General features: G+C 44.2%; 1 protein-coding gene across 2 annotated transcripts; it reads right to left on the bottom strand.

Annotated features, from left to right (window-relative positions):
• Nucleotides 1-450: 450 nt before the first annotated feature.
• On the bottom strand, nt 451-16,825 carry slc35e4 (solute carrier family 35 member E4). Of its 2 annotated transcripts, XM_063186312.1 has the most exons (3): nt 16,683-16,825; nt 14,877-15,481; nt 451-7,662 (listed from the first exon to the last, which is right to left on the bottom strand). In XM_063186312.1, exons 2-3 carry the CDS (start codon nt 15,460-15,462, stop codon nt 6,422-6,424), a joined length of 1,827 nt encoding a protein of 608 aa, XP_063042382.1. In that variant the 5' UTR covers nt 15,463-15,481; nt 16,683-16,825; the 3' UTR covers nt 451-6,421. The 2 variants fall into 2 exon arrangements, with proteins under 2 accessions (XP_063042382.1, XP_063042381.1); XM_063186311.1 differs by lacking the exon at nt 16,683-16,825 and having other exon boundaries at nt 14,877-16,122.
• Between the last annotated feature and the right edge of the window lie 5,336 nt (nt 16,826-22,161).

Raw genomic sequence — 22,161 nt, 5'->3', positions numbered from 1 at the left:
AGATCACTTACATGTGTAGTGAGTGAAACTATTCTTGCAGAATTTGTTGACATGTCATTTTGTAGTGGAATCTGTACGACCCTAAAATACTTTGATTTATGGAATGCACTGTGGCTGATGTGACTAGAAGGAACTACACCACCTAAAGGCATATCAAATGAAAGTACATTTCACAATCACACTAGTGAGTGGAAGAGGCACTTAAGGAGCCAATCCAAAATGTTTAAATGTAAGTGACATTTTCAATATCATTTGATCGTCATCTTCAAAAAACAAATACGTAATTTACTTACAATATTTAAATCCGATATTTAATGCATGGCATTCAAAGATGCCGACTTCTTATTCCTCTGAAAGTGTATATACAATTAAATGTATAAAATATATAATTAAAAATATTGCGACTTCTGTCAGTTTAATGTAACACAGAAAAACACATACACACACGTGAAGGGTTCCAGAACCAATATATTTAGCCAGCTTTTCATGATTGCAAAAAACAAAATAAAACATAAATATCACAAAATTATTTACATCTTACATTTGACTGACATCAGACACTATACCATGTACACAGGAGCCTTTTTTTATTTCAAATTTAAAATCAGGCAGCATGTCTGAAATTTTAGTCAGTGCAATTTTGTGCTGCAACTCATTATGGTTCAAAGAGACGCAAACGATCAATGTGTCAAAACAAAGACCAAACCCAAAACAAGAAAAAAAGAGAAAAACAAAACAAATACAGTGACCAAAATGCTGTGTCCATACACTTGAGGTATACAGGCTATAATATAACGGACAGTGATCATCACCAAAACAAAAAGAGTGTGGCGGGTGTGTGTGTGTGTGTGTGTGTGTGTGTGTGTGTGTGTGTGTGTGTGTGTGTGTGTGTGTGTGTGTGCATGCATGTGTATTTGTGAGTGTACATGTGTGTGTGTAGGCCTACATGTGAGAGGACACCGTGTGTTTATGTGTGAGAGAAAAAGACTGCTGAAAATGCTGTCTCTACTGTATGTGTCCTGTCTACCAAACTATTGCTGTTGACCCATGCAGATTAAGCCTCCGCGTTGTGCTTGATATAAATCGCAGTCAGGTGAGGACAGACCCAGAGTGGATGTGACAGCAGGACTGAAATGATGACTGTATTCTTTTACGCATCGGGACAGGACACCCACTTGGCACAAGAGAACATGACTTGATGACGTAGGTGGCCGACCGCACAGCATGGCCTATTCTGTCTCCAGGTTCACGCTGACCTGAGAAAGCGCTGGAAGGTGATTCTAAAACACCCTGTTCGTCCAGTGTGCGCAGTGGCATGGCGAAAAGCTATTTCTGTTCTTGTCCTCTCAGGCCAAGGGACGCAGGACAAGAACAAGCCTTCAGGTGGGGTTTTTTTGCGGTTCTGTTCTGTACAGGATGGAACAAAGATATTCAGGCACAGATTCACGCAATCTGTGCAATGGAAACAACACATTATTGAAGAGCCAAACATTAAGTGAAAAAAAAAAAACCTCAAAAGAAGAAAAGAGTGATTTTCTCTAGTTTAGGGAGGGCAGGTGTACAAAACTGTAAATTTATTAACGTGCAACATCAATTTCTTAACATCTTTTTTTCTGTGAGTGTGAGAATTTTGGTCCAAAAAAGACATTTCAAAAGAAAAGACGACATTCTTTTAAAAGTTTAGGTAGGCCAAGTCAACATGGTACGGTGCTGTGATGGGACGAAACAGGTGGCTGGATGACATAATAGGATATACTTTTAAAAAACACCTAAGACTAACTACTCTGATGTGCATATGTATTTAGACTAGGTTCATGCACAGGTGAGAGCATTTGGAATAGCTTGTCTAATGTAACCAGGCACTCAGCATTTAAAATGAAACAATGCATTATTTCACCGCAATGATTTTGCTACACAAAACACAGCATTTAAAATGAGCTTGTTATTTTTTTCTGTTGTTATCGGTAACATCCTCCTCAAGACAAACAAAAAACATTCCTGCCATTCTTGTGTCGTGAAAAAAATATCTAGGAATGATTCCATGGAATAACATTTACTCCTTTTGCTTAAAAAATTAAACGTGAAGAAAATAGCTCTGACAACATCCATCTTGAACTGTCCTCTCTAAAAATTCTGACAGGAATCTATCTACAACAGATGCTTTCAAAAATACAGTCCCTGATTTTTGTACACTAAGCACCTTTTAAAGGGTGAGGTGCTCACTATGTCCAGGAGGTGGAGCCAAAGCACGTTTTCAGCACAGAGACTTCCACCCTCAACTACGCCACAGTGTAAGAACCCTATACGACAAAAACAAATGAAATCCTCTTTCCTCCAAGTCAAATAAAATGTCCACACACCCCCCCAAAAAAGAGTGACTTCTTGATAATACTGCCTTGCTGAGGTCAGATGAAATTCTTAATAACTTGAATAATAGTAGTAAGAATAATAACAATAAATAAATTAAAAACAAAACAAAACAAAACAAAGAACAAGCAGCACCCATCTAGGCCATGAGAAACTTAAGGCAATGGAGCACAGCAGGGATGGTATCGGGACGGGACGGGTGTTGTATGCCACCTCAGAGCAGGGAGAATGGCAAGGGTCTCATTACTGACTGCTCCACAGGGAAGACGTAGTCGGAGGGAAAGTAGAGCGAGACCCACACGGCAAAGACGCACCAGAACTATTAATACCAGTCACCCACTCACACACTCCCTCACGTGACTGCCAACGCAGAGCTCTTTTAGTGCTCAGGCCACGTTCCGACATTCCGTGCCTCACATACCACCAGCACTGCCAGGTCGCTCACTGTGGGCCGGGGGCTAGGGTGACGTGACGCAGGGGATGTTTACACCCAAACTGACTGGTAATTGTTCTTGTGAGTTACTCCCGTGCTTGCTGTCAATTACAGTCATGCATGTGACGTGAGGGCCAATGCAGACCTGTTTAAGTGCTCCGGCCATGTTGTGTACGCCACATACCATCATCGATCCAGGCAAGTAGCTTGCTGTGGGTCTGACGCAGCCAAAGACACAGCATCGACAGTGACAGCGCAAACTATTACCATTCACTCACATGAGGATCATGTGACACACGCAGCCTTTTGGTGCTTAGGCCACGTTCTGAGACACGTGGCATGCTGTGGTCTTTCTCCAACAAAACGTGTAAAGCTGCAGTTCAGACAGTGAAAATCCTGCCACGTCTTTGATCCACCCAATTCTAAATCAGCTGATATATAATGAGTAGTCCAGACAGGTACAGTAGACTGGCTACTCAGTGTTGGAAGGGAAGCATGGCAAGGATTTTCCTTCTCTCCTTCTTTTCCTACTTTTTGGGGGCCAGGGGACAATTACAGCCAAAGTAACAGCAACCTCAGGGTCTGTGGTGCGATGAAATGGGCTTAGGTCTAGAATGTACTCTGCAGCCAATCTTGGTATTCCAATAAAACCTCTTGATTCTCCAAAGATGATAAACTTGTTCACATCATAAAAGGATGTTCGTCCACACCGTTTGATTTACTACAATGTGCGCAACAACCAAAACAAAACAAAAAATAAGGGGCCAGGGTGATGTATGTGCGTTCAATCGCAAAAAAAATAAAATAAAATAAAACTAAAATCAAAACACGTCAAGCCTATGCATATATCCAACTGTAAACAAAATCAAGACAGTTTTTTTAAGTAAGAGAGGACAAAAGAAAGGAAACTCAGCATGCTGTTTTGACACCTCCTATACAGTAAAGCTGCCTTTAGTTGACCTCCCCAGTGTGCCAGAGGGGTCTGGTTGGAAACAGTACCTCAGAGTCCGTACCTACAATGGCTTGGCATTTCTATTCCTGATGGACCTCTCTGTGTGTGTGTGTGTGTGTGTGTGTGTGTGTGTGTGTGTGTGTGTGTGTGTGTGTGTGTGTGTGTGTGTGTGTTTGTGTGTGCTTAATGCACGCGTGGGAATATGTGTGCGAAATGTGGGCGTACGTGTGTATTGGTTGACGTGCCTGTGTATGTGTGCACAACAAGTGTATATGTGTACGTGTGTGCTGTGCGCACGTATGTGTGTGAGGGTGATCGTGTGCGTGTTTTGAACAGCTGAAAGCGGTCTCCACTGACATCGACCTTGGCCTGTAACTACGCCCATATAACAGGCTTCAATCTTCACTCTCAGACCTCGCCCCAATCACCACTGGGGGGCCATGAGAAGAGGTATTGGCACACCTGCCAGACACACACATCACAACACAACACGACAAGAGCCCTTTGAAAGCAGAGATTCACCCCTACACTGTGCTTGACTTCTGTACCCCCCCTCTCCCCTTTCTCCTCTTCTCTCCCCTGTGAGCACCAAAACACCCAAACAGGAAGGGGAAGGATGACTAAGCTAAAAACAAAATGGCTGACATTTATTTTGGGGGCGTGTGCAGCTAACGGATTGGCTCATACGATGTACCGACACACAGGAGAGAAAGTGTCCGTGGCCGTTGAAAGTGATCAGATCATCCAGATACATTATCTTTTGTTGTTTGTTCCTCTCCTTCTCCAACAGTTCCCCTTTCTTGGTTTAAAAAAGTGTGCCATCTTTATCTTTTTTTTCCCCCTCCGCTCTCCCACCGAGGAGATCGAGGGGAGAAGTGCGTAAAAAAAAAGGATCTCACTGATCTCCTGTTCCAGTGGTGGCACATGCAAAAAGAAAAGAAAATGTTAAAAGAGGAAGTGGGAGGAGAACATGAGAAAGTACTTTAAAACCCATAAAAAGAAGGGAGGGGAGGGCATGCTCATGTCTGCCACAGCATTCACAGTATTGCTGTGAAGAGGTGACAGAAAAGAGACATGAGCTCGTGTCCTGACTGAAAACAACACCTGTGGCCTCTCTCAGAGCGCACACAGGGAGAAGGGGGAGGAGGGAGTGTGTGTGTGTGTGTGTGTGTGTGTGTGTGTGTGTGTGTGTGTGTGTGTGTGTGTGTGTGTGTGTGTGTGTGTGTGTGTGTGTGTGTGTGTGTGGCATGAGTGTGATGGTGTGGTAAATTCGGGAGGTCTGGGTGAGGGGAGGTGTGTGTTTAAGAGGGTAAAGGGGAGGTTGATTGCCACAACAACAACAACAACAACAACAACTGTGCGTGGTGTGGTTCGGGGGACCTGAGGGGTATACTAAGAATCTGGTTCAGGAGTAAACCAGGTTAAATTAAAAGATAAATGATCTAATGAAGAGCTTGGAGTCCTCATGGAGTCCTGTGGAGTGTGCATTTCCTCTACAACCACAACTGTATGTGTGGTGCTAGGTGTGGGGATCTGGGTTGATTTCAGGGGCTGGATCACAGTGTGTTTGAAGAGAGAGACAGGGGGTGGGGGGGTGTTTGAGGCATGTTTCTCAAAAGCGCCATTGCTAACTAGTTAGCAATTTAGTAGGTTGCCTGTGGGAAATTACATTGCCACTAGGACTGTAACGATATTGTAATGAACATGGAAATCGTGAATCGTGATACACACAGTCACGATACTGTATCAAGATACAAGGAGGCAGTATTGTAATACACCCTAGCAACGTTTTGTTACCCATCAGTCCAGAAATACGATATGAAGTGATAGTGCTTCAAAGCTTCAAATCATCATTATTATGTTTCAACTTTTTTCCATTTTTAGTACCCTTTTGTAACCTATTCTCAGTTTCTATTCTGAATTTTCTTTTATAACGTTGGCAAGTGTGAAATCGTGGGGTGTATCGAACCGTCGTTCAAAAGTCGTGATAGGAACCGAATGAGTGTATCGTTACAGTCCTAATTGCCACCAAGTAAGTTGCTGATGCTTTCATGGTGGTTAGTTTCGGGGTCTGGGTAAGGAGGTGTTGGTAATGTGGGGGGTGTTGCATTTCCACAACAACAACAGCAACAACTGTGCATACGGTAGGTCTGGGGATGTGGGTCAGGAGGTGTTTGGAAGCGGGCGGGGGAGTGTGCATTTCTATCTCCTTTTCCAGAGTCGCCATGTGCCAATCCAGTCTGCTTCAGTCTCCGTGCCTGCCGCTCCAGACTGCCCACTGATCACCACCTCACAGAGGACCATAATAACAATAATACGATTAAAATAAAATAAAATGAAATAAATAATGCTATCTTGGCACAGTGGCATGGGAGAGGAAAAGGGACGATGTACAGTAGGGACGAAATTAAACAGCCATTATAACAATGACGATGATTTAAAAAAAACAGACCGAGCTGATACAGTATCAGTTCCTAAGACCTGTCCAGTTTTTTTGCGCGACTTGAAGCACTTTGACCTTCAGACCTGGGTAGGTGAGGGTGGGTAGAGAGACCTCATGCTTTTTCACATCTGTCTGCCAGCGTCCAACCCCCGCCGCAACGGACACCCTGTCAACCGTCGGCACGGAACCTCTCCATCATTTTGATTCTAGAGAGACTGAGTGCAAATCAGTCCATCTTGTCCTTGACGTGTGAGCTGCTGCTGAGGATGATGCCGCAACTAATGTTGCTGCTGCCACTGCTGTTCTCTGCAGTGGCCTCAATGACCTCAGCAGTGCTGCTGCAGCTCTCCACCTCTCCCTCAGCACTGTTGTCCTCCGTCGTCTCGAGTTCTTCCGTCGTGTCGAGTTCCTCAGCGTGCTCCAGCTCTTCTGTCAGTTCTAGTTCTGTGCCATCGTTCCAGCTGTCCAGCTCTTGCTCAAGATCTGCGCTCATCGCCAGATCTGTCGTCTCGAAATCTGCCGTCGTCTCCAGATCTGCCAAGTCCAGGTCTTCCATCGTCTCCAGGTCTGCGTAGTTGTTCCAGCTCTCCAGATCTCGCTCCAGATCAGCTGTCTTTACCATATCGGCTGACGTTGCCAGATCTACTGTCGATAACAAATCTGCCGTCGTTTCCAGATCCGTCGTCGTCTCCACACCTTCTGTGGCTTCCACACCTTCTGTGGCTTCAACATCTTCTGACGCTTCCACACCTTCTGACGCTTCCACATCTTCGGTCACCTCCAGCTCTACTGTTGCCATCTCTTCCTGAAGAATAAGAAGGTCTGCCTCAGCTGCTTCAGCCTGGTCCACCACCGCCACCGCCGCTTCCTCCTCTTGTGCTGATTCATCACCAGACTGGCTCTCCAGCACCACCTGCTGAGGTGGAGGGCAAGAGTCCCTTGCAGCTGCAGCACTAGCCCGCTCCCTCAGGCAGCAGTCCAGCCTTTGTATTGATGATGGCGATGACGACGCAGATGACGACAATGAAGATGGAGCCGCCGTTCGGGCCTTCTCCTGCTCCCGGGCGCGGCGGCCGTCCAGGTACGCCCCGATGAACTCCGAGTTCTGGTAGATGAGCATGCCGGACAGCGTGAGGGCGGCGCCGGCGCAGCTGAGAGCCGACAGCTGGCTGTCGAAGAGGAGCTGGGAGAGCAGGAGGTTGCCCACCACGTTGAGGTTGCCCAGGATGTGGAGGGTGACGGCAGAGGTCAGGGTGATGACGCAGCAGCTGGCCAGGTTGTAGAGCACCGAGCCCAGGCAGCTGAGCAGGATGAACAGCCACAGGTGTCGGTCGTAGCTGGACGGCGACTCCAGCCCGGTCAAGTTCTCCATGGAGAACGCTGCCACTGCCAGGATGCAGAAGCTGGGGATGGACATCAGGTAGAGCAGGAAGACAGAGTTGATCTTCTCCTCTTGAAGAAGGATGCCTGGGGAGGGTGGAGAGGGGAAACAAATTAGAAATGTAGAAAGAAAGAAAGAAAGAAAGAAAGAAAGAAAGAAAGAAAGAAAGAAAGAAAGAAAGAAAGAAAGAAAGAAAGAAAGAAAGAAAGAAAGAAAGAAAGAAAGAAAGAAAGAAAGAAGCTGGGGATGGACAGGTATAAACAGACAGATGTATTTTCAATCATGTGCATCGACCCTAATAGCTTAGTGCCGGAAAGAGATTAGGTTTTTGGAGGGTTTGCGTGCACATACGGTAGGTCTGTTAACCTAATTAAGAAAACAAAGCATTGCACATTATTGCTCTGCGAAGAGGAAGTGTTACAACATGGAGATTAGAGAGGAGGTGGGAATAACTGAGACTTAAACAACTTACATTTAAAAAAAGAGGTCAAGAGACCCAAGCTGCCTGCTAAGATGCAAAACCAAAACCTGTTTGTGACCAACCGGCGGACAATAGGGTCATTTCATGTGAAATCAAACACTTTGAGGCCCAACCGGCACAGATTTTAATGAAACTTGGTGTGCCTTTTCAGGCGCAAGGTAGAACCCCATAACTGCATGTTCATGAATCAATATTAAAGTTTAGAGTCTTACAAAGGTCTGAAAGTATTTCAAAATGAAAAAGGCACACCATGTTTCATTAAAATCCGTGCCTGTCAGGCCTCAAAGTGTCTGATTTTGATTGAGTTTTGAGAGATTGGTATTGATTAAGTTTTGATTGTATCGCTCTGCGAAACTTGTACATTGGAAGTGAGAAAATGAAGGGCTACAAACAAACTTGGCACAGTTTAACTCATTGTGTCCTGGATCGACATATACGCTGCATTCAAGTTCTTTAGGTTTGAGCTGTTTTATTAAAGATGTGGGCATATTCGAGCTGAATGAACACTATACTAGTGCAAAATGAAGGTTATAGATGTTAGATGTAACCTATTTCATGTTTGTATGTGCTTCGGAGGCTGAGATATTTAGGCAGAGGGCATCCTTTCCCAAAAAGGGCTTAGGACAAAATGGGTTAAAAAGAGGACAGAGAGAAAAATAAAAAGATGAACATGGAAAGGCATGCAGAATGAAACAGTATCGGTATACAAACACTATATATAGCCTACAAGAGATTAATAAACTCAACTCAATAATAAGCTTCAATGTCACCAGAAATCCAAGTTTCCTTCCAACACAGTTCACTTAAAGGAGTAACTACTAGACCTTTTCTTGCGATCTGTTAACTCTGCCTCGGTTGGATCAAGTTTGTGGTGGGTTCTTGTAAGGTTTTTCGTGTTTTTTAGTAACAACAGTCTATGTAATACCTCATTAGGTACAATGAACTAACTGGTGTAAAAGCTATGTAAGCTCATGTGCTAGTGTTGCACTTGCATCACTTAAGACCCTCTCAAACACTACTGAGTAATGAACCGAGAAAAATCTTTTTGGCCCAATAGATGAAATTGATGTTTATCGTTCCAAATATATGACGATGACTCATTTTCACCGGAAACTAAAATTTGGTTATTTTGCCTTTGCCGGTGTTGGCAGACTTAACATGTCAAGGGGGGCATTTGTTTAAAAAAATGTTGAAAAACATTGCACTAGAGAGATTACCATAAAATCTTCTGCACTCCAGACCAAACTACAAGAGCAGGCATATCCTTTTCTGTTTAGATTTTTTCCTCTCCAAGAACCCCTCTGCTAACGACTCTGACATTTCACCTTAACTTGTTTCTTAACTGTGGCCTTGCGTGGACCATATGGAATGCAGTTGTACCTGCCCTTCATTTTCATTATTCCTCCATCACATAAAACGGTGACTAACTGCAGCATCCATGTACAAGATCAAATGTACTACTGAAGCACCCTTTAGTTTGCTTCATACACACAGATCTATTTATATGGACCCATTACCAAGTAAATCAAAAGCGATTTATGACTGGGCATGAAACTAACCTGCACGTGCGCTGAGAACATGTGCCTGCACGTGTTAAACCATTCAGGAGGTCGTTTTATGATGCCAAGAAGTTTCTTCTTAAATAGAGTTCAGGTCAGGAAACGAGAGACTATTGGGGTGACCTACATAAAGGTATATTTCAGGCTGGCACTGCGCAGGAGAGACGAGGGTGCAAATTGAAGAGATGGGGCCTTTGGGGAAAACCCAACCCAACCTGACAACACCCTTTCTCCCTCCCTACTGCCCGCCTGCCCGCGGTCAACCTCGAATGGCACGTGTGGAGGATAGAATCTCAGACAGAAGTTGTTTAGGGGAGAAAAACACAGCGGTCAGGGGGTGTGCTGTGCTTTGAGGTCAGGGCACAGACAGTCTGATCAGGGCTCGACATTGGCACCTGCAAACCAGCCAAATGCTGGTAATAATTTCAGCCTCACTGGCACAGGGCCGGCCCGAGGCATAGGCAAACAAGGGGGTTGCCTAGGGAACCAAATGTCTTGAGGGAGCAAGTAATGCCCGAAAGTTCCGAAAATTAAAATGAAAAGATGACAATTTCTAAATGCACAAAAAGGAAAGGGGGTGCTCACCTAGGGCACCAAATTGACTAGAACCGGCTCTGCATTGGCCACTTTGGCAGCTAGTTTTCTCTTGGGTAATGGCACATCATATGACATGACATATCACAGTAGCCAGAGGTGGAAAAACCCAGGTACACAAAAGTAAAAACCCTTCCACAGTAGCCTGATTATCATCTCTTTGAGACTTGGGCTCAATTCGAAACGGGAGGCAGTGACTCGATGACTCTCCTCCCACATAAACAGGTCACTGATCAGATAGGTGAAGTTAGCTGATGAGGCAGCCGTTACGAACGGCACTAACGAGTGCGCTGCCTTGCGCATTTGATGTTATGGCGATTCTATGGCGGGAGTTACATTCATCACGTTAGCGTTTAGTTTACGCATGCTATTTGAACAGTGAATGATCGTCAGACGGCGGAATCGTAAAATAGGCTATAAATAGATCTAGCGACAGCATATTTAGATACTACAATGTTGATTTATCCATTCGATTTTCAATATATACATACATAAGTGTCAGAATAAAGAGTATGATAAGGTATTAGCTTGGGTAGTAGCCATGTTTGTTTTTCAGGTTTCCGGTTGAGAGGGAGGTGGCGCACAGCATGTTGGGTACCAAGGCAGCGAAGTCAGCATCTGATGCTGACCTCAAATATCCCCGTTACGCCCACAAATGCAGTCAACTGCCGAGAGAGAAAATAAAGCAATTTTTCGTTTCGATCCACTCTTCATGACTCGATGTCCAGTTAGCTCACTGGAAGGACAGCTGCCTTCCCTGTTTCGAACGGACCCCTGGTCTGACCCAAGAGCATAACAATTAACATTTCCCATATGTCATGGTTGACCCACCTCCCTTGGTTTGCTAATGGTTGTATGCGTCCCGACAAAGTGGGAGGAGTTCCCGATTTTTTGGGAGCTCAGAAAGTACTTGCATTGCTCCTGACCTGTTGCGTCACTAGGAGGGCCCGGCCTGGCTACTTGCTCCTGTCAAATCAATAAACCAGCCGATCCCAAATACCACACACCTTAAGCCAGGTTAATGACTTAATTGGTGAAACCAACTGTGTGTTAAAAGCACAGCCAGAAGGAAAACCAAAGCAGGACTTTTACTCTGTCAGTCCAGTTTTCCCACTTCTGACAGTTGCCAACACTCACCGGCCACTTTATTAGGAACACCTTGCTTGACCGTCATGGACCCTCTTTTGCCTTCAGAACACCTTAACTGCCTGCAACAATACCTAGGTAGGCTGTGGCATTGCACTGATATTCAGTTGGTACCGGTACTATGGGGCCTAAAGTGTGCCAAAAAAATATCCCCCACATCATTACAACGCCACCCGGAACTGCTGATAGGCTCGATGGATCCATGGGTGCATCCCAATATGTGTCCTTGCCTCCTCCACTTGTGCTTGTCTCCTCGTCCCGCCTCCTGGCCCCTCCTCCGTGGAGAAAACTATTAAGTTTCCCAGCTGTCAGCCTCGCCACAACAACTTTTGAGGGACTGTTTTTCATTCACCATCCCAATTGCAAATGAGAAAAAGACTTTACAATTGAGCTTTTGCAAGATATTGAAATATAATGCTGTTGTCAGTGATGTCATCATGACGAGAAGCAAGTGTATATTTGGGATGTACCCCATGTTTCCATATTGTTGATAGCAAATTCTGACCCTACCATTCAAGTTTCCCAGCAGAAATCGAGACTCAGGCAACATTTTCCTTTTTTCTATTGTCCATATTTGGTGAGCCTGTGTCAATTTTGGGCCCAGTTTCCCATTCTTAGCTGACAGGAGTGTCACCCGGTGTGGTCTTCTGCTGCTGTAGCCCATCTGCCTCAAGATTGGACGTGCTGTGTTGTTTAGAGATGCTGTTCAGCATAACTCGGTTGTAACTTGTGGTTATTTGAGTTACTGACGCCTTTCTATCAGCTCAAAACAGTATGGCCATTCTCCTCTGACATTTTCACCCACAGAACTGCTTACTGGGTATTTTTTTCTTTTTCCTGACTATTCTCTGTTAAATTTAGAGATTGTTGTGCATGAACATCCCAGTAGGTCAGCAGTTTCTGAAATAGTCAAACCAGCCTGTCTGCCACCAGTAATCATGCCACATTCAAAGTCATGTCAGTTGCCCTTCTCCCCCATTCTGTAGCGGATCGTCTTGACCCTGTGTACATGCTAAAATGCATCGAGTTGCCACCATGTGATTGGTCAATAAGATATTCACGTCAATGACTAGTTCGATTGGTGTGCCTTGTAAAGTGGCTGAGGAGTATTCGGTTTCATCATTTTGAATAAATTGCTTGTTTTCAAGTCCAAAAAAACGGCTTAGTTTCGCAGGTACTTGGTTTCTATTTGTCTGATCTATTTCAGAGGCCAGCAGTGAGGGAAAAAAATCATGTCAAACCCTGGTGGAGAACAGAATCTCAGAAGTTTAGGGAGAAAAACACAGTGGGTGCTGTGATTTTCAGGTCAGCCTACAGCAGAACATTCTGATTTAGGCTGCAATAATCAGGGCTCAAACTTCAATGACTGCATTCAATGTTTCCTGCTGTGTGCGCACACAGTGCTGGCTTGGAGTTGGGGAGCGAGAGGGACGGATGTGTACGCACGCACTGCACCAAAAACTTAATGTAATGTACTCAGGCAAAGTCACAAGAAAACATCTTTGTTGCATAACATACAGGGAGCTAATGGGGCAAACTACCTAATGAGTGCAGTATACGTCAAGACGGTTTATTCCAACATCTGGTCTCTAAGAGGGTCTTTATAGTATTTACACTAAACTATGCAGATAAATTTAGCTCCTAAATCCTTCAGGTCAATGGATTTTATACTGAGGGGGGCAAATGTTTTCTTCTCGGTCCTTGTTTGAACCGGTTTCTAGCTAAATAGGCTAGTGTTATAGGCACTAACGGCCAGTTCGCTCATGACGGCAAATGAAGAGGGGAAGGATATATTAAGCCGTTTATGTGGTATTAGGTTTAATCCCAATAAGAATACTGAGTCACTATGACAACTTGGCGAAAAGGTCAAAGGGTACAACTAGTTCACATCCCATGGGCAGTCATGGGTAAGCAGTTAGGGCGTCAGACTTGTAGCCCAAAGGTTGCCCTTTCGACTCCCGACCCACCAGGTTGGTGGGGGAGTAATTAAACAGTGCTCTCCCCCATCCTCCTCCATGACTGAGGTACCTTGAGCATGGTACCTTCCCGCCGCACTGCTCCCTTGGAGCACCATTGGGGGTTGCCTCCTTGTATAGGTATAAATGCAATTTCGTTGTGTGCAGTGTGCAGTGAGCACTTGAGTGCTGTGTCACAATGACAATGGGATTTGGAGTTTCCCAGGTGGGCTAGGCTAGGATACTGACAGTGAGAGACACAAAGGAGCCACTATTTTTTATTGAATTAAACTCTCTCATAGTGATAACATAGAGCTATTATTTAGTAGCAAATAGATGTCATTGGCCGCAAACTGAAAACAGTGAGAATGAATGAAGCTTATACCAGGGGAGTATTCCAAGTAGTAAGCCAGGATTACTTCACCTGACTTAAATGGCACCTGTGGGCTTTCTATTGGCAATTGCCAGGGTTCTCACACACACAAAGCGGTGGCTACACATTACCCCCTCACTCAAGCAGCTTCACTGGCTCCAGGTGAAGTCACGCATCACCTATAAAATCTTACTCCTCACTTACAAATCCCTTAATTCTCTTGCTCCCCAGTACCTCTCGGATTTCATCCAGCATCCCTCCCAACCAAGGTCCCTGAGGTCCTCTAGCAAGGAACCGCTTGTCATCCCTCGTTCCAGGCTACGGACCTTTGGTGACAGAGCCTTCTGTGTTGCTGCCCCCACCCTTTGGAACAGTCTACCTCTCCATGTCCGTCAAGCCCCCACACTGGCTACGTTCAAAAAGCACCTAAAATCACACTTATTCACTCGAGGACTATGGTCCTTAACCACCCTGCCCCAACCCCACCTCTACCCCCCCTCCTCTCCTCTCTCTCTATTCCCCTGCTCACTCTCCTTTTGTAAAGCGACCTTGGGTTACTTGACAGGCGCTATATAAAACCAAGTTATTATTGTTATTATTATTATTATTATTATTATTATTATTATTATTATTATTAAGTGTACCACTTCTTGTAGGTTACCTTAGCCAGGTTTATCACTTAAGATTAACCCTATTCTTGGAATGCTCCACAGGCTGTACGCAGTGGTTGCAGTCAACGCGCGCAGACAGGGTTGGCGAGTGACTCGGGTTGCTTCAAAAGATCTAAATGTTCCAGCAGGATAGGATAGTACAGGATAGAATAGGATACGCCTACCAAGTTGTGGGAAGCAGCACTAGGGAAAGTATGAAGTGTGCGAGTCAAAATAAGACACTGGCGTCACTTCATAAAATGTGTTGAGGTTTTTTGTGTGCAGTCAGGAAGAAGGCGTTTCGTGCCGTTTGTTTTGTTTCTATTTTTTGTCTGTAGTTAAGGAAACTGTACAGTCACTCAACTGAGGAAAAACTAGCTTCAAGTGTCAGTAGCCTATGTTTGCTGACAGCATCAGGGTATGTTTACTTAGTTACATCACCCACTATATTTGACAAGTGTTCATTGTGGCATTTATTTGTCAAAATAGATATGGTTACTTGATTGACTGAACAGAATAAAAGTAAAGCATTTTGTACTCACTTTGTTGAATGGACTTAACACCTCTCAGCATGGTGGCGGCCACAACGAAGAGACATCCCGTCTGGTCAAACTGAACCTCGCCCATTATGCTGAAGGACGCTCCGAGACAGATGGGCATCATAGCAGTGTACTTTATAATATGGTGTTGCTTTCCTAATATGAAAGTGGATATGGCCAGGGTGAACAGGGGCGTGGTAGTATAGATCATTTGTGCGAAAGACAACTGTACATAGTTGAGTCCCACGTTCCCGAACGCGATGCTCGCACAAAATGTCAAACTGAGAAGGAACACCTTGAACTTGGCGCTGGTTGTCAAGTGCTGCTCGCCGACTCCCCGGTGCCGAATGAGCCGTAGCTTGATAAGCCCGTAGTCAACCACGATCGCGGTGAGCATGTGCAGGGCTGACAGGAGTAGAGGGTACCTGAAGTTGTACACGGCGAATATCCATTTGTTCAGGCTGGATATGGTCGTGCCCGTGACGAGCCACACGAAGACAGCGATCAACAGATGGGGCATTTGGGGTGGCCTCGACCCGTTGTCCCGCCGAGTCGCCTCGCATTTAGAGAGGCCATCAGTGTTGATCATGTTCTTTGCATCTTTGCGTCTGTAAGGTAAACACATTCTCAGTTCGTATCGTAAAAACAAAACATTCATCTCCGAAAGCGCAATTGCAAAAGCAATTTAAAAAGCTGAACTGGCTTCAGTCCGCCACGCGCCTCTGTGGTTGACAGCCACTCCCAAAACAAACGTGGGACGAAGATCGCCACAAATTCCGACGAATGTTCACAAATCACAATACCAAGACTCAGAGAACACTCTTTCTAGTTTGGACGTCTAGTACTTGCTGAAGTTCTCTTGCTAGACTCTTGTTTTCCCTGTGTGATGCGGGAGACACGTGTTGTTATTATGAGTAGGAGGGCGCTATTTTATAACATTCGACAAGGAAGGCGCAGGCGCGCTGTTCTGTCTGGACGGGCCAGGAAAATTACTAGTCTTTCCCACTTGATCCTACGACTTCTATCGTGATTGGTTCAGCTCAGCATATGAAATGATCACCTACTGTGATGCAAACAGTCAGTCACAGCCATGGTGCACAGTAGTCTTGCTATAGGAATCACTACCCTGTTTGCTTTCCTCAGAGATTTGTTTTCAATAACATCTCCTCCTAAAATAGACTGTCTACGGCGAGATCCCGTGCCGTGAGCTGCCCTCTGTAACAATTAGGTGCATGGACTCGTGATTTTCAATGTGTAGGCCAGCATCGCCAGTTGTCATTGTCAATGGCTATGTAAATCAACATTTGGAATACCCCCCCCCCCCTTTCGTCCTCCGGGTTCGAGGAGTCTTACTATATGCACATTCTTTACTGCCACTGATACAACACGATGTAGACTTTCACCAAAGAAAATCACAGGTTCCATTTTGTAAACACACTGGACGCCTGTTCAAGCATCACAAGTTCTGACGCAGGGCTGAGGACTTCGGTGCTAGCATGACATTAGCTGGCTAGCAATACCAACCAACAACAACGGGCTGCGTACACTCAACCTATGTCATAGTTTCAGTAACACTAGCTACAAGTAAAGAAAGTCTGAGAGGGTTTCACACAAGGGTCATGTAAATTATCGTTTTTCTATATTAGGAAACAAACCCAGGCAGCAGCCCCAGATGAAAATAGACACCGTGTGTCCAACCAGGCAGTTAGAAATGACAGCTCCTTACCACACAAACAGCACTCAGCTTTTAAGAGCCGCTGGCTAGCAAGCACAACTATAACTTAGGCCATGATTAAATCGCGTTATTACCTCTCAAATGCGCTTCTGTGTCACTAACACCTTAGTCGCGTGCATCAGCTTTTGTCGTAGTCGCCACTGCATTCGCCATCACAATTGTTGCCAGATCAGCTGTGCTGTGCGTACGTCACCAACAACAGCACCCGTTGGCTGTGTGAAGCATCTATTCTGTTCAGTCACTTGCTCTTGTGACCTAGCGCCAACATATGGCAGACTATGGGCATTATTAAAGAGCAGAGTTCATACAGTATTTTCATCCTGCACAACTTTGCATTTTCTTCTTCATTTGCACAATGAACCAATGCAGGGTTTTGCCAGTTTATCTGAAATTGTATTCTACTCAGTAAGTCTAAAAAAAATCAAAATAAAAAAATGGAGTGCACAGCTGTCGGGTGCAAGTCATTTTAATAGTGGATGGAAGGATTGCGGTCAATAATGCAGTGGGCCAGTCGTCCAGAGGGGCCACAGGCCCAAGAGGCCATGTAAGGACAGATTGGGTTTACTGTATGAGCCCAGGCTCAGGCCCAGGGGCCTTCATATTGTAGGCTACAATATGTGGTGTGATATCACTTTCAACAACTGCATTAAAAAAAAAATCTCAGCGTACCAACCACCGAAACGCCAACAACATGGTCTCTAATATCTGGTCTAAAACCCTAAAGCTTTTTGTAAATGAGCAACACTCATGAGGGTGACGGGGCTTTCTGTTGTCTGGCCCAGGGGCCATCCCAGGCCCTAACAAAAACTGACACCCATTGCCAAAAGGACCTCAGTACTTGCACCTCTGGTTAATCTTATTCTGTTACGCTGATTACATGTAAAAAAAAAAAAAAAAAAAAAAAAAAAAGTGGTTTGTAGACAGATGTTGGGTGCAGGTCTTATTCAGATTATTTTAGCAGAAGGAAGTATTGCAGTCAATAGGACGGTGGCAGGTTTATGATGAGATAAAGGGGACATTGTGGGCATTTGTGTATTTGTGTATTTATGTAAGCTACTGGATACCTGAATTTCCCCCTGGGGATCAATAAAGTTACTCTACTCTACTCTACTCTACTCTACTCTACATTGGCAAGCTTATGATGACAGAAGGGGCGTTTGTTCAAACAAGAACCACTGTTGTAGGTCCTCCGATGCCATCAGCATAATGGTCAGGTTAAAAAAAGATATAATTCAAAAGTTAATTGTTTACATTTCTGTTAACTGATAATGTATTTGTAAGTAAACATATATTAATCACTGATATATAGCGTAATAAACAATGAATTAACCATTTATAGTGGATGGTGCAAAGTGCTACCTAAAGTTGGTGTCCAGGGCCAATTAGGGCAACATTTTCTCATTTCTTAATCCACAACAGCAGGTGAACTGCATCTGCTTTAGAGACTGTACGAATTGTTCTGTTGTCAAAATTTCATCCGAAGCCCCGAGGCAAAAGGAAGAAAAACCAGGTCAAATGCATGACAGACCATAATCTGTGCTGTCTGGGGCGAATTTTCAGTTGTACAGGTTCACAACTACATGGCTGCATCAGCTTAATTAATCATTTGGTGTTGTTGACCAAATTTCCCTATGTTGATAAAATATGGGTGCTTGTCAGGCTCACTAGGTCAGACAAACAAAATCAGCTTGCAAGTTTGAAGAGCGTGTGTTATGTCTCAGTCAACAGAAACGGCAAGAGAACAAGGTGTTCTTGTGTTGAACCTGTCAGAGAGTGTTTGCACAGCAAAGTGAATGGTGTCCGAGATAAGACTTTTCTTTGGGTGCTGGCTTTTCAGCCCTTATCCAGCTAAGCACACTGCAAATGAAGTTGTTTCATCCCTGCATGAAAAAAAGTCTCATGACTTGTATGAAGTCTGTAGACTTACTATATGTTTCATGCACTCTCTCCAGCCTGTTTTCAGGTGCCCCCACCCCCCCCCCCCCCCCGTTTGTGTGCGTGCGTATGTGTGTGTGTGTGTGTGTGTGTGTGTGTGTGTGTGTGTGTGTGTGTGTGTGTGTGTGTGTGTGTGTGTGTGTGTGTGTGTGTGTGTTTTAGGCCCATGCAAATGAGTAGCTCCAAAGCGTGAATGCGTTTTGAACGTGAAAACCGTGAGACAAGCTCCTAATATAGGGTATTCCACTTTCTGTAGCCTCGTGGCACAAACAGCTCTGCTACTTTCCACCTGTGTTTGCATGCACCCGTCCGAGCCTATAGTGCGGGTGGGTAGGTGGGTGGAGGTAAACATATGGCACATGACTTCCCTTGCCTATAAAGACAAGTCTCCTGATCTAGCAGGAACTCGCTATTTGCTGGATTGTGTTGTAGGCAGGCAGGGGTGGATAAATGGATGGGCCAATCCGGTCCATGCTCGGGGGAGACAGGTCCCCCACCCTCCACCAAGAGACCTGATGTACTAGGTACAATACAACATGTATTTTATATAGCGCAGTATCACAACTATTAAATTGACTAAAAGCACTTTCAAAATACACATTCACATTCCCACATTCACACACCAGCTCTGGAGGCTGCCGTACGGCGCCAATTGTCAAGGGTTCATGTGAAAAATGCACACACATGCACACAAAGACAGTAATAATAGTCCTAAACAAGATTACGCTGGAAGCGATCATAACATAGCCTGATTTCATAAACATACAGTAGTGCAGTGGTGTGGTTGCTATTAGGGACCAGGAATGGGCTGGGAGTCAGACTAAGGCCCAGATATTTCTTTTGTAGCCGCCTCTAAGCCTCTAAATTATGGGGTAGTCGGTTACAAAAAAACTCAACAGCTGTGGCCTCTGGGCACTGTCGGCCCTCTGGGACATGCCCTGTACTCCAGATCACCAGTCCAGGTGAGGTCTTGTCGGGACCCCAAGGACTGTGCATGAAACCTTGAATATAACGTGCTTTCATATGGAATGGCTATTCCATGAATAACCCATCCCGCCACCCCTTCACCCAGGGCACCTAACGTGCCAGGTAACATACAGTTATGTGTCCATCATGCCAGTCACATTAACCCTCTGGTTGTGTTAGAAACATGGTTACATCCATGGTGTTAACGGTCAAAATTGACCGCCTACACAAAAAAGATAATAATACATTGATTAAAAATCTGATTTGCATATTTTGTGATTAATACCTTTTAGACATCCCTTTGAAACATTTCCAATGTCATTTAAATGTTATTCTGCTTTGTTTTAGTGATTTGTAGGCTTTTTTTTTCTTATCTTGCACCAATTCGTTTTATTAACCCTCTGGAGTCTAGGGCCTCTCAGAGGCTTTCAGGCCGTTTGGAACACCTTTACTTTTTTCAAGTATTTCAACTGACTGTAAACATCTATACTAAAGTGGCACATACAGTATGGTTGTATTCTGAAAAGCCTAACAAAAAAAGAATATGAAAGTGAAAGCCCATTGGGAAACTCCAACTCCCATTGTCATTGTGACACAGCACTCCACAGCACACAAGTGAACACTGCACACAACGAAATTGCATTTATGCCTCACCCGTGCAAGGGGGCAGCCCTCAGTGGCGCCCCATGGGGAGCAGTGCGGTGGGACGGTACCATGCTCAGGGTACCTCAGTCATGGAGGAGGATGGGAAGAGAGCACTGGTTAATTACTCCCCCCACCAACCTGGCGGGTCGGGAGTCGAACCGGCAACCTCTGGGATGCAAGTCTGACGCCCTAACCGCTCACCCATGACTGCCCGAATATGAGGGTAAAGTGAATGTAATATAAACTTTATATAACTTTGGGAGATGTAAATTAATGGTCCGGTCATTTTTGACTGAAACACCATGAATGTAACAAGTTGGTGTATCTTCCACAATTCTTTAGGAATTTCATTATATTTCATTTTGACCATTTGAATACGTAAGCTGGAGGATATCATGAAGTGTCATTTTTGTATCATGAAAAATAGAGAAGTTATTTAAGAATGAAGTTTCAAAACGGTCATTTTTGACCGTAACACAACCACAGGGTTAAAAAGGCGAAAATGGGTCCATGAGAAATTATCGGCACCCCTATCATTTCTGAATTTCATGCCCAGGGCCACTTGCTCTTAAGACATGGCCTCTCATATAAATTTGCTGTAACCAGAATGCCAATGGACATGTTGTGATGCTCTTCTAAAGACTGTGTGGTGTTGTGGTAGTGTAGTACTAGCAGTAAAGTATTTTCAATGACTAGTACAGCGATCCACTGGCGGAATGGCGTGCATTATGAGGCTAGGGTAGTTAATGTATCCCTGGTTAAAGGCTTTTGAGATCAACACATTTTGTGGGAATAGAAAGTCTCGCCATCTAGAGGTGAAGTGGTTGATAATAGGACTACAGTAGTTTCATCAGGTTACACATAAAAATAATATTATTTAACAATTTAAGTATAGGTTAAGTATACCTTCAACAATTATTAACAGTGAAGTGATTTTGACAGGTCTCAGAGTTTTGGTGGGTGACAGATTTTACTCACAGACAGTCAAAACAAATGTGAAAGAAGACACTGAAATAATGTATGTATTGTATAATTTACTGATTATTACCCCAAGGCAAAATGTTTCAACTGAAACGTGCAGTGGCTACAAGGCCAAATTCCCCAAGAGTGGTCAGCTCAAAGGTCACATTAAAACGTCTGTTAGATTATTCTGCATAACCTGCCATTTCTCCAAAGGCGGTCAATTGTACAGCTAATCGCTCCGATAGGTTGATTCCCGTGCTACAGCAATCTTGGGAAACTGGGGACAAAATTCCTTTAAAACAGAAAGGTCTACATCAAAACATGTGATCACAAACCCAAATCCAGCACACAGATAATTCAAAATGTACATCATACATCATGACATATACCTCTTGCGCAAAGAGAAATAATGTCTGAACTTTGTGGAGGCTAAGCTAGGTAAAGATCATGGTGTTATTAAGCCAAGTAAGTTACAGATTTTGTACAAGGCCATTATCTACAACCAAACGTAATGTCAAAACACATTTCTGGACAACAGTTTTAATATATCATGTAGTACCACAGACTTATATCATGATCAGTCTGCCATTATCTGAAAGGGCTGAATCACAGTGCTTTTTCTTCTTTCCAGCCATGTCTGTGGTTCTTTGCCCCAAAACAGTCCTGGGTTGTTGTCCACAGCAATACAGATGGTGCACTAATAAATTATTATTACTATTATCGTTATTATTATTATTATGGAAATACCAGGACAGCCCCCCAGGGAGCTGCAGAACATTGTGCCTTACTTTACATGATATGATAATGTATCATAATGTGGTTATAATGATGCTCTTGGCTGTGTTTCACAAAAACATTTAAATAGTACTAATGCCTCCATAGTACATAAGTATGAGGTGCCCCCTACGCAATATATCACATCACCAAATGTTTATACATAAAGTAATTTTATAGGCCTACTTACTATATTTCTTTCTCGCACATGCAAATGAAATGCTTGCGCAAAGTGCCTGTGTGTGGTAAAATAGTGTATGTATAAACTTT

Source organism: Engraulis encrasicolus, chromosome 21 (genome assembly GCF_034702125.1).
Source record: "Engraulis encrasicolus isolate BLACKSEA-1 chromosome 21, IST_EnEncr_1.0, whole genome shotgun sequence".
NCBI lineage: Eukaryota > Metazoa > Chordata > Actinopteri > Clupeiformes > Engraulidae > Engraulis > Engraulis encrasicolus.
The sequence above is the reverse complement of the archived record's forward strand: the minus strand, read 5'-3'. Positions and strand labels throughout refer to the sequence as shown.

Bases quoted from the DNA above. Each gene is read 5' to 3' on its own strand.
- slc35e4 (XM_063186311.1), bottom strand. From the start codon at position 15,531: ATGAATGTTTTGTTTTTACGATACGAACTGAGAATGTGTTTACCTTAC. The intron at 7,663-14,876 runs GTGAGTACAAAA...CACCCTCCCCAG, and splicing joins TGTTAAGTCCATTCAACAAA to GCATCCTTCTTCAAGAGGAG.